The sequence below is a fragment of the Temnothorax longispinosus genome, chromosome 1, assembly GCF_030848805.1.
Source record: "Temnothorax longispinosus isolate EJ_2023e chromosome 1, Tlon_JGU_v1, whole genome shotgun sequence".
Classification (NCBI taxonomy): Eukaryota; Metazoa; Arthropoda; class Insecta; order Hymenoptera; family Formicidae; genus Temnothorax; species Temnothorax longispinosus.
In genome coordinates this window covers 2,241,902-2,255,195 of record NC_092358.1, presented here as the reverse complement: position 1 = coordinate 2,255,195, position 13,294 = coordinate 2,241,902, and the positions used below count along the sequence as shown (strand labels likewise).

General features: G+C 31.7%; 1 protein-coding gene across 2 annotated transcripts; it reads right to left on the bottom strand.

Moving 5' to 3' along the window:
• Window positions 1-1,471: 1,471 nt before the first annotated feature.
• Hb (hunchback) lies at window positions 1,472-12,996 on the bottom strand. 2 transcript variants are annotated; one of them, XM_071778289.1, is made up of 5 exons: window positions 12,454-12,996; window positions 9,295-9,460; window positions 8,424-8,638; window positions 6,682-8,081; window positions 1,472-2,522 (listed from the first exon to the last, which is right to left on the bottom strand). In XM_071778289.1, the coding sequence occupies exons 2-5, from the start codon at window positions 9,457-9,459 to the stop codon at window positions 2,401-2,403; spliced, it is 1,902 nt and encodes a 633-aa protein (XP_071634390.1). In that variant the 5' UTR covers window position 9,460; window positions 12,454-12,996; the 3' UTR covers window positions 1,472-2,400. The 2 variants fall into 2 exon arrangements, with proteins under 2 accessions (XP_071634390.1, XP_071634381.1); XM_071778280.1 differs by lacking the exon at window positions 1,472-2,522 and having other exon boundaries at window positions 3,299-8,081.
• Window positions 12,997-13,294: the final 298 nt, after the last annotated feature.

The window sequence follows — 13,294 nt, the reverse complement described above, 5'->3', positions numbered from 1 at the left end:
CTAATAATCCCTCAGCTATATTTTTAACATTGTTTATTTTAAAAAAATCTCTTCTCCAATTTAAATAATCACAAATAAACTAATGGATCAGTAAAAAATATATAATTTTTTTTCTATATATGAAATAATTTTTTACATCGTTTGCAATCTATAATTATATTTTTATCACGTGCTTAAATTATTCTTCTATACGATTACAATGAATTATATTAAGATTACAATTATTAGCAAATTAGATCGAATAACTCCTCTATTTCGTCAATTTTTATTACAGCTCTTAAAAAATAAATGTGTGAAATAATATCTTTATTTGGCAAGAAATAGTTATTATCGAAAAATATTTCCAGATTAATTATTTGTTGATTCATTCTATTTTGGACGATATTCTCTCACCAGAAAATTTTAGTATGTCTCCCTCGCTGCAATATATTTCGCGAACTGCAATGTAGATGTAATCATTTAACGTTCTAGTTAAGGCCATGCTTCCTCCGTTTTTATCGTGAATGTATCTCTTATATAGCATCGAGAAACCTGCTGTTATATTAATTGGATGATTTTATGAAAAATATTTTTATTTTTTTCGCAAAGGAATTTAAAACTTGTGCAAACGCAAAACTGCTATGCCAACCTGAGATGTTTATAAACATCAAAACAGCCCGGAAGCTTCGTAAGCTCTTATCTGACAAATCTGTTGCGTATATTACTTCGTCGGGAACGAAACTTGCCATACGATGAATCTGCTCGTCTACATCAAGCAAATCCAATGCCTAATTAAGAAATCAAGTTAGAATTGAATACGTAAAGAGCATATAAAATTATAATATTAAAAATAAAATAATATATCTATTAATAAGATAAGGACAAAAAGACACCGTGCAAAGAATTTATATCTAACCTGTTTTAATGTCAAACTATGTTTCTTAAAAATGGGGCCAAACAAATCCGGCGTCCAAGCTGCGACAACATTTTCATCGTTTATCGGATCATGTGCCATTGCTTAACTAATCTTAAAAATATTTCCGGTATAATAATAAAGATATGCTTATTCTTCATAAAAGTGAAACTTATCACAGACAACACGCGTATATATAAAACTGACACTACTGAATTTATCTGTGAACGTTCAAAGGTTCACGATTTGATTATTTAATTGTAAATTAAATTAATTAATTAAATAAATTCTGATGTTACAACCTTGACAAAAACTGAACAACACAATTTTCGTTAACATTCAAACAGCATTTGATTTATTTGTAAAATTGTATTAAAGAAAGTTGAAAATAAATTTGATTTTTCTGATGTTACTGTGAAGAAAGAATTATTTAAATCGAGACTAAGGGATTTGTGAAAAAAGAATTTATTGATTTAAAATACGCTAATTTTTTGCTTAGGATGTTCAATAAGTTGCATAATTAAGGAGGCGTTAATTATTTGGAAGAAAAAATAGAATATAATTTTTATTTGTCTTTTATACACTTCCCAAAGAATATTTTCTTAACATTATTTTAATATATATTAAATATATTATATATTGAATTTATAATAATGCAATTACTTAGTATTACAATAAATATATTAAAATATATTTTCAAGTACATTTTGCTATGGTATTGACTCTTGATAATTGTTTACCTATAATGACGCCTAATATTAAAAACACAACACTTTGTTTATTATACAGGTACATATTTGATAGAATCATTAGTTATCAGCGACCTTCTGAAATGGTAAGATCGCGATGTTACAAATATTCTTCCGAAGTTATCAATTCGTTGTGACGGCTTGCTAACTATAACTAATTATTACGAGGAATTATATCTTAATTGCTAATTGCGGTACAAAGGTAAGTTTAAGAATAGAACACTCACACATCTCTCTTTAAAAATAAAATGCATAGATTTTGGTTTAAGTCGTTACGAAGGGCAAATGTAACCAACATAGTTCCATCTTAAAACCAAAGTCATCCTTTCAAAACTTTCAAAGTAACCAATATCTGTAATTTTCTCTTTAATGAAACCATATTTTTTTGTTGTTTTTTTTTATATTATTTTTGCTGTGTTTATATTATACATATAACTGTACTATTTAAAATAGTACGCAAAATTACATAAATAATTTATATAATTTAAATAAATAGAAATGTGTACATGTCTGCGAATGTTTTATTTTTCCAACTCAGGAAAGATTTAAGAAAACATTGTATTTCTAATAAAATTAACTGTGTAATTTTTATATATAACGAAATAGACGTTCGCTCCCTTCGTATATATTAAAAGTTACCTTTTACATTTTCTTAGGTATCAACACAAGCGTACGGCTTTATCGAATACATCGATATGAATTATGGATTGTTCGTTCAAATATGGATTGGCATGACGTGGATGTACTTCGAAGAAATTCTTACGATGCCCATCTCGTGACGGTTTTCACGGCATTTCTGTCGATACACAAGGTGGGTGGCAGTCGACGTTGCATGTGGGACTCGCAAAGGCTTGTTAAAGGAGTCACACGACACTTGGAATCTAAACAGGAACGTTCAAGAAATTTATTACAAGCAATTCGTATTTTACATTTGTTTTAATTAAAAAAACAAAATTATTAAAATTTTATCTCAGATAATTGATAGAAATACGTACGTTATTAACTGTTATTAATTTTTACGATAAAATATTAATTTTAGTCGATGACAATTATCGTGTCTTCTCGATGTATATAAAATACATTATATATTTTAATAAGCTTATATATATATAAAACAATATATATTTTTGTATCATTGACATACGTTGACAAAATATTCTCGTTTTCATACCAAGACAAAAATTGAAATAGTCATCTATTTGAATGCTAAAAACATGTGTACATATAATTTCTATATCTTTTATTATGTGATTAGAACAATTCTAAGTAAGACTTATACATTGTGGCATCAATAATATTCAAAAATTAAAGTTATTAAAATGCATATCACACGAATCAAGGACAAATAGGACGTGCAGTAATATGTGCGTTTAGCCATTAGGTATAGATAATACATAAAAATATCGACGAGGATAACAACTCAAATTTTAGGAAAACGTTCACGAGAAAAGATACTTCTTACATGGGTATATTAAATTCCTCTTTTTATTCAAATTTTTTAACAAAACTCAAAAACATATAGTTATAATAAAAAATGTTTTAAATGACAAAAATATCACTTGTAAATAATCATTTTTGCTACATATATATATATAATGCATATTTTATCTACTGAAATCATAGTTGATTTCAGTAGAAGAAAAATCAGCTATGAGCAAACTATGATTTCAATATAAAAAAAAAATCAGCAATGAGCAAGAATTATATAAATTGAAACCGAAAATCGAGATACACACAAATATATTATAATAACATAATGTAATCCTTTATGCATATACACCGAAGATTACAATACAAAATTTTGACATCAAATTTACAGACCTTGTAAATAGTAGCTTCATTCGTACGAATGAAGTGTAAAAAGGGTGCGATTACATTTGCGAAGTTTTGATCATCATAGAATAGAATTCTTCGAAATCACGGGTTTTGATACGATTTGGATACGATTGTAAAAAAGCTTACAGCGTATACGGCGTATCTAATCTCATTCTTAAATGCAACGCAGCGATAATCATTCTTAATGTAATAACAAAAATGATATGATTTATTTATGTAAATTTGAATTTGTCGCATTACACGTCTGATGCGATTTCTGGGAATCAGATCCTCCGGCCGTTAAGGATGGGGAAAATGTTCGATTTTGAAATAGCATTATTTTCGATATCCTTAATACTTCGGTATACCTTTGAAACACAAACTTATATGCATAAAAGATTAAAAATGCGTCAGAATTTACTCGTTTACAAATACATTACAATTTTTTAAGATGTCAGTTCAATTATTATGTCCAAGATTTTGATATTTAAATAATAATCACTTATACTATCAGTTCTCTATTTTTTTGACTGATGTACATATAACTGCTTAAACACTTCTAACTGTATTTTATATCAATACGACATTAATCAATATTATGCCAGCGGTATAACCGGTTATTATTAATGTCATCGATATATAATATACCAACGTGTTAAAAACCTATTTTAATCTTGAAAATAAGATCCGTATCAAAATGACATACATTGAGCGAATAAACGAACGATACGAATTCTAGCTGTTAAAATTCAGAAAATATTCGTTAACGTTCGAATATTCGGTCTGAATGATTTATGAGACGCTTTATAAAAAAAGTTCATTACACATTTATCGCGTAATTAATTAATTTAATAAACTTTTGCGATATTTTGAGTGCCATTCTATTGTTTGTTTGCTCGTAAAGACAGCTCGTGACATGCGAAAGCAAAAGTAAGTTTATATATAATTGCATAAACTTGAATATTTTGTAATTCCAGCAAAATATTATATAATATTCTAATTCTTTTTTATATATTTCCTAGCATATGCGGCTGTTTGCATGAGATTATTCTATACCAGCGAAGTAAAAAAAGAATCAGTGCGTTGCATGCCATGGGCTCCTCTCTTTATCATTGTACACCTACATTTTTACACTCGACATTGACCGCAAAACAAGATATCGAATTTGCATCCAATGCCAATGTTACATTATCGTGCACTCAATCTAATCTAATCTCTCGGTATTACAAATCAATTTTTCCATCAGAAAGTTCAGGTTCGTTGGTACGTTTAAAGCAGTTATATGTCCGATGCACTCTGTCCATACAAAAAATTTTTTTTTAGTTCCCTAACAAACGTAATGTTCGTCCTCACGTTTCTCATTGTCTGTATCCCGACACGTCGCGAGCTTCTTAAGTAAAATATATAATGCAATGTACTAAACGCATCATAATTTTGAAATAAAGGTGCAAAATCTGACCGCTATTTGAGTTTGTTCGATCTTCGCACGCCGCTGTGCGATAGCTATTAAAGAATCAATACGTACTTTGAAAATTACTACAACATGTATACGCATTTAATTATAATCTATATAAGTACTATATTTATATATACACGTATTAGACTTTATTAATTCTATTATTAATTCTTTAAATCTTTATGACTTTGTACGATAAATTTTGTAAAGAAACATTATATAATCTATCGACGGCAATGTGCAATTATTGTAATAATATTTCTATACCAAGTCTGAAATGCAAAAATAATAAAACAATCAGTCTAAGTAAAAAAGAAGTGTAAGAAATAATAGAATTAACTTTGTACTTAAACCATACCATTTTTCTGACGTAAGATTTACATGCAGAGAAAGGAAATTCGCATAATATCGATAAGTCCAACAAAAGAGTAAAAGTAATTAAACAAACATACATCACTAGATATACATAAACTGGATATAAATAAACGTGTTATCTCAAATTGTTGAACATCAAAAGAAATAAAATATACTTAACATTATAGAAATCCAAAAAAATTTCTTCTGTTCTTCTATTCAGAGAAGTCGAAATGTTTTTAAATGATTTATTTCGACAATCGATATTATTGCGAATGTTGCGAATATAGCAAAAGAATAGAAAGAGATGCAATAAAGCAAAAAAGTAATAGCATAAAGACAGAGAATAAACTAAAAAGTAATATGTAAGAGACTTACAGGAAGAATAAACTCGATTCTATCCACTAGTACACTAATTGTGTGATTACACGTTTTTTATAATTACGCATATTGCGTACGATATGAGAAGAGAAATTTCGCAGAAAGTTTGCAGAACAGAGCGTTAGAAAAGTATAATATATCATAATCTCAGAGAAGACTGATAGTTCTATTGAAGTAACAATGAGAACTGATTGACTAATTTTACATGAGTAATAAGTTTTAATGTTTCGGAAAGCCGTGTTAATACAAATTTTTGTACGAAATTTCTACATTTTTAGAGCAGCGTCATTCAGAGAAAGGGATACCAGTCTCTTTATATCTTCTTTTCAGGCTATCATTATCAGGCTTGAAACAGTATCAGAATTGAATATTTCTCTAAATATTCTATAATATGCGTCTGTAATAGTTGTTTTATAATATTCTACTCAAAATATTCTATAATATTTCTACAAATATAATCTTCATTCATTCATTGTCATAAAAATAGCAATTAAATTTTTGGCAACTATTCTGATTTCAATATTTGATTTAGGAATTAATTTACCTACGTGATTCCTATATGATTCCAATTGATAACGAGTGTTCCACACTCGAACTTGACTAGTTTATGATACAGCCGTTTTCCCCCTCTTCCCGCGCGATCTACGTGACATGTCAGATTTTTTTAGCATTTGTTATTTAATGCTTTGTTCGAATAAGATGTAAGAAGAACGCAATTATATTTGAGGATTTTCGATCGCACACCGCACATACGAGGGGGTTTTCAGCACTGTGAAAACCCATGTGCATCGCGTACATGATCTCATTCGCAAATATAATATGACAATAATAACAAATAAATGATGAATTATATATATTTGCATTATGTGTCACATTAAGCGTCTCACTTCTCTGGAGATCAGATTGACTTGCCGTTAGAAGCGCTGGAAGAGAAGGTTCCGTATAGATTTGGTCTGTGTTCGGTGTTTGTGTTCCGTTGTCGTTTGTGTTCTCATTTGTCGTAGGGTATGCTAGCCTCGTCGCTTTACGCTTACGTTTGTTGCGTCTTGATGTGCTCGCAATTGATGCAATTGATTCCTCAAACAGCAGCTGATTTTCTAGTTTCGACATTGCGGACATACTAAGGTCCAGCGGCTCGTCTGGAACTCCCATTTCTTCTACCGACGGTTGATGTTCCGAGACCAGCATCGTAGATGTCGAGGGTTTGTGAATAGCCTTGGATGTCGAGGGTTCGTCAATAGCCGTGGATGTCGAAGGTCGGTTAATAGCCGTGGATGTCGAGGGCTCGTTAAAAGTCCTCGCGTTATCAAAGAGACCTCCATTGGCACCAGTCGCGCCGGCTAAGTTTTCAGTATATTTTGGGCGAGGTAAAAATTTTTGGGCATTTAGCATTAAACGAAATACCTGCCCGGTTTCCTTGTCATCTGAATCTCGACGTGTCGCAATTTCATTCACCCACCACTGACATAACGTACTAAACATAGGATTTAACAGTGGGTTCTCCTTGTTAGTGTTTTGGTTAATATTTGGATTACTGCTTGGATTTACTCCGTTCTCATTGGTCATTCCGTTAAACATAGTCATAATGTTTTTGACTCGAGAATCGGAGTGAGACGATGGGACCTGGGTTGGCGATGTCCGTACTGGCGACATTTTGACCGGTGACGTCAATGTTACCTTCGAATTCGGCGAGTTCGGACTCGAAGTCGATCTCGGGTTTACGGTCGAAATCGGGGATGACGATATCAAAGCCGGCAAGATTGGAATCATTGAGATCGGGGAAATTATTTCCGAGGTTGACGGCCTGTCCTCGGCGGTTTCCGTAAACTCTTTTTCCTCTCCGACAATCGGCCTTCGTCTGGGACCGCGTTTGGTGCCGTAAACGTCAATGGTGGCCGATGGATTCCGCGTGCCATCCGGGTTCAACACCATGCCCAGCGTATGCCGATTATCTTTCAAATGCTTCTTCATCGCGTTGCAGAATTTGGTTTTGTACACGCAGTCGCCGCAATTGTACTGATAGACCTCCGAATGCGTTTTCATATGACTAGTCAGCATCGATTTGCTCACGCACGTATATTGACATTCCGTGCACACGAACCCCTTGAAATCGTCGTGAGCGCTGAACCAGTGGAATGTCATGTGATGCTTGAGCGTGGTGGCGAACGGACACAAGGGGCAAATGAAACCGGGACAGTCTTCCCGTATGAAGTGCTGCCGCAAATGCAGCCAAAGGATCGGTTTCGTGTCCGCTATAAAGTCGCATTTGCTGCAGGGTTTCGGCCTAGGAAGTCTGGGCCTCTTCTTCCCCTTGCTCTGTGTTTCATTACCGGAATCATCTTGCTCCTCGTCGTATCCGTTTGAGTAGTCTTTTTCGACGTATTTATCTTTTGCGAATGTGCAATGAGTGATTATGTGTTCGATGTTTTCCATTCTAAAAATATATTATTTAAATAATAACAATTTGCATTTTGCTAGAATCGATAGAGCATTCAATGTAGCAGTGCACGTTAGAGATCATCACATTTAATTTGTCAGAACAAATTCAATAGATTTTTTTAATTTAATAAAACAGATTTTAAAACGCGCAAAAGTATGGCAAAGTTGGAATATCGAACATTACGTTTTATGGTAGAATACCATGCGAACAATATGGAAGATATATATTTCATGTATATTATTTGTTCTTTGCAATTTTCTCTTTTCTCAACCGATCGCTTTCGATGCACTCTATATATAATATATAAACTAAAAAAATTAATACTGGATACTATACCTTTCGCTCGCAACGTAGGTACATAATTTACACCTCCTAGGTAATTGCGACGACTGATTATTCGTGGTATTCTCGGTCGAACTGCGTGTAGATGACGAACTGCTATTCTTCGAGGATTGACTCGAACTACTCATTGAAATTCTCAAATCAGATTGAGTCGAGAAACCACCGTTGTTATTAGTTTCTTTAGTCTCTTCTACTGACTGCTCGATCTTCTATAAAAAGTAAAAAAGATATTAAGAAATCTTTATAAAAAGATAAATGTGTTAAGGTCGGAAAACGTGGTGCTAAATTTTATCAACTGAAAGGTGAGTGTGAACATATAAAAACAATTCAACTTTGTTTCTTTCTCGGCCAAACCTGTTAAGTTGTTTTTTTATATTTATTACATGTAATATCAATATAATTTAATATGTATAAAATAACAACATATATTAATGTATAATTTTGATATTAACATTTATGCATTAGACATAAAGCGACGTTATTTACGATATATTATTTAAACATTTATATTTAGAGAAATCTCCTAAAATATCAAAAGACACTAAACAAATTCGATCTTATATTTATGGATGTAATTATTTGACTATCAACTCTTAAAATTTTTATCCTTGAGTCTATACGATATAACGACATACATATATTCGACGAGATAAAAAATAGCAGGTGCAAGCACGAAAAAAATATTCCACGCTTGAGTTTCAAAGACTCAATATCGATACGACTTCCATCGCATTTCCACGCCGACATTTTGTTGAATATAAAGGGGGAAGGGTCCAGAGAATGAATAAAGTACGCGATGCGTATTGCAGAGAAAAAGGAAGAGGGAGATGGAGCTCAATCGGAGAGGGGTTGCGCGATTACTCACCACGTTTCTATCACCCCAAGCGGGCGTGGTTGGCGAAAGGAATTGTTCCTTGACAGTAGTCTGTTGTTGATGCTGTTGTTGATGCTGTTGCTGACCTAGCAGAGCATCCAAAAAGTCTTTTTTGCATTTGTCCATTTTGGTGATTATGTCTTCGATGTTTTCCATTCTAAAAATATATAATTTAAATAATATAACAATTTGCATTTTGCTGGAATCGATAGAGCATTAAATGTAGCAGTGCACGTTAGAGATTTCAAAGCCTAAAAGGATGCCAATTAGAGATTATAAAAAATAAAATGAAATAAAATATATTCAAACGGAGCGCACGAAGCGACGAAAAATATTGATTAAAATTCTAATTTTTAATTTATATAATTATTGTTTAACAAGATGATTGATAAAATCAATAAACCGATGTTAAAAGTAAAAGAGAATCTAAAAACGTAAGTATTCACGCCGCGATAGGAAACAAATGCTTATAAAATCTCTTCCTATTCGGACTTATTCGGACGTCGACTCTCTCTCTCTCTCTCTCTCTCTCTCGTTAAGCTCTATATAATTTATTGACTAGCATTGCAAACAGTAATAAATAATAATGTTAGTAATAATAATATGTATGCAGAAAACTACGATTTCCGAAGGTCTATTCAGAGTATATAAATTCAATTTATGGATTATCACCATAACAGAATATTCATTCACGCTTTTCTTGTAACTTTGAATCCTAATCTTAACAAATCTTTGGAAAAATATTGCAAATTCAAAAGCACGAATAATTTTGATCTGTTTTTTTTTCTTTAGTAATAAGCTTATAGGCAAAACAATAAAAAGGGTTAGCCACAATTGTATAACTTTTCCTGTCCTACATTCTATCCTGAAGAGAATAGGCTACTATAATCACTAGAGTCGTTATACGACGTCTCCAGTGACTATACTATATCCTCTGAAACATTATACGATGTCAAAATTCCATTCTTTAGTCGGACTTATGTTCGCATCTCAGAGGAATACATTGTCTAGTTCCAATAGTAAAAATTTAGCAGAAAATATTCGCAGTGTGTAGCGGATATTGAGCAAAAAAGGTTTAACTTCAGTGCTTTAAATAGCGAAATAAAATGCAACTTTATTTAAAAACAATTATTTACAAAATTTCTATTCTCTTACTTTGTATACAGAAAAATTCGTTATTAATAAATACGGAGGATATAATTAATAATACGGAGGATAATTGAACTTATAAATAATTAAATCTGAAATTAAAGAAAACGTATTTTAAAGCCATGAAGATATAAAAATGATAATAAAAAACATTAACATAATATTAATATTGAAAAAATATGCAAAAATAATAAATTAAATTTTTTGTATAAAAATAATTTCTTATTTTCTTGCTTAACCTATCCCAATTTTTTCACGTCACATTTCTTTTATTCGATTTATGTTTCTAATTTTAATTTATTTCTCCAATTTCTAAAATGTAAAAGTACAAATTATAGTTTAGACTCAATTGTTGTCAAAAGTTTTTTAAATAATTATAGAGATAGCAACAAATCTTGAAATGCTTTATTGCTACATAAATCTATTAATGTAAATTTCTCAAATTATTTTCGCTTTCTCTTACAAAAATTTCGTATTCATAGATGAAGTAAAAAAGAGATTTATGTTCCTCTTCGAGTCGGTGTACGTTTATGCGGCTGGAATCAATTATTTAACTGGAGCAGCGAATGTATAGTCAAATTCTCTTCGTCAAGACGCCCCACTGTTAACTATGGGCAGAATTTCATTTAGAGTATGGTACGATACATATACCTGTGACGTTGCCCATAAATTAAAATGACATCTTTGAAAATGATCCCTTTCTTTCTATGCATGACGTAGTAAAAATAGTTAAAAACATATAAGTACTTTTTTTTACTTTTAGGAAAAGTGTGAAAACTGGTGGAAGGGCGCAAGGGGCGGTAACACAATGTGTAACAATATGATGAATACAAAATAACCTTTCTTTTGATGTAAAAGAAAAAGATAATTATTTCTAGTTTTCTTTTTTTATCAGAACAACTCCGACCTCTCTAAAACCATAGTTAGGAGTCTGTGTTCTTAAAAGTCTACATTTTGATTCTATGAGTAATTAAAAACACTTTGTTTATTTGATAAGTACCATTATTTGTTAAAAATATATATTTTCTGACCATGTAGAAAATAAAAAATAGGAGTACTCTCCTTACAAGTAAGTGCCTCGAATTTAAGGCTGCTAAACGCAGGTGATAAACACTTTTATCGATACATTTATTGATCTAGATAACTGTTTTCCGGCTTCGAAATTCCGAAGAAATAGGATTATCTTAAGGTCAAAACGACGTTGATGGTATTTCGAAATTCCAGCCGAGACGTACGTCAAGATCATAATAATAAATAGAAAACGGCAAAGCAACGAAGTACACTTGAAATTTCATTCGGCAAACATTACAGAGTAGAATAGAAATCACGCGCCAGAGAGCATGATGAAGAAAAATTGCTGAGAAATTAAAGATTAATGTAACGTAATGTCTGTGACTGAGAAGTTATTAAATTGACAATATTAAATCAAAAAATCTATTTAAAAAGGAAACGTCCTCATAAATTGCAAAAAAAAAATAAAAAAAATCATACTGTAATATTTACAGTATGATAAATTGACTGGCAAAAAAGAGATAAAACGACAAAAACATTATCAATTTAAATAATATAGATCAATATTTATAGTGACATATTTCCTGTCAAAAATAAGAGTTTTTATATACGTTTACGTGCAACATGTTCATCACGCTGTAAAGAAATTTACTACGCTGTTCGTACATTCGCTACTCATACATTCCTGATGTGTAAGTATATATAAAAAAAATAAAACAAATAGGAAAAAAGAAAGAAATAGAGAAAAAGGAGACAAACATTCCGAGCAAGTTTTTTTTAAGCATTAATTAAACAGAATTAATACAAAGATAGCTGACTATTTTTTTCGCCTAACTATAAATACAGTTACAAAAATACAATTTCAAACTGTATTTTTTTCCTTTTTAAATTTGTAAAATAAATTTAATTCATAAAGAATTTAATCTGTAAAGAATATGAATCTGTATAGAAAATTTAATCAAAATAAAATAACATTGCAATTATACTTACTTTGCTTTATTAAACGCTTGTCAAATTTATTAGTAATGACCTCCAAATTCTTTCGTCGTCCTCCAAATTCTTCAGAACGCCATATTTTCCTCAACTTGTCTTTAAAGATTTGACACTTATATATTTTACACTACACTACTTTTGATATACAGTATCCTTACTGCTTTGAGTCCCTCAGCACTGTTACTTATCCACGATACTTATCACTATATATATATCGTCTATCGTCCTCTTTCAAAGATTTCCCTCGTGTTCGAATGTTTCGTTTTTTTATTAATTTAACGTCCGGACGATTAATTATAATTAATTAACGGGACGATAGTTTTGATGAATCCGAAATTATAGCTTTTTTGAGGAAAATCTCGATATCGAGCGGATATCGGAGTGGACGCTGGACCGGCTTTGCGACGTAGATTCGCAATAATGCGAAAACACTCGTATTGTCGCGGGTAAAAACTTAGACGATCCGAATCGAGAACGATTCCGGAACAAAAAATTCCAGATTTGTGTATCAATATGTACGCGAGAATGCTCGGACAAACGATACCGACTCGAAACTGAGAGACACTAACTCCTGAATCCCGACTTTAGCTCCTGTTCTAGGGTGGTACCCTCTCTCCGGAATCGTTTGTCCAATAGTAGCACGCACCTATTTTACTCAGCCCCTATTGCCTACCCTCATCCACTAACTTGCATACCTCTTAACAAAAAGTTACTCCCACTCTAGTCTAAGAGAGCAAACCCGTTATGTGTCGCCACTCACGATACTGTTATACGCTTCCGCTAGTTTTCAACCCTTCTGCCTCATAAATAATCTTCATAATACCGTATGATTTTTTCT

Coding starts and splice junctions, on each gene's coding strand:
- Hb (XM_071778280.1), bottom strand. CDS start 9,459: ATGGAAAACATCGAAGACATAATCACCAAAATGGACAAATGCAAAAAA. Junction 8,639..9,294: donor CTTGGGGTGATAGAAACGTG/GTGAGTAATCGC, acceptor TACTTTTTATAG/AAGATCGAGCAGTCAGTAGA. Junction 8,082..8,423: donor ACCTACGTTGCGAGCGAAAG/GTATAGTATCCA, acceptor ATATATTTTTAG/AATGGAAAACATCGAACACA.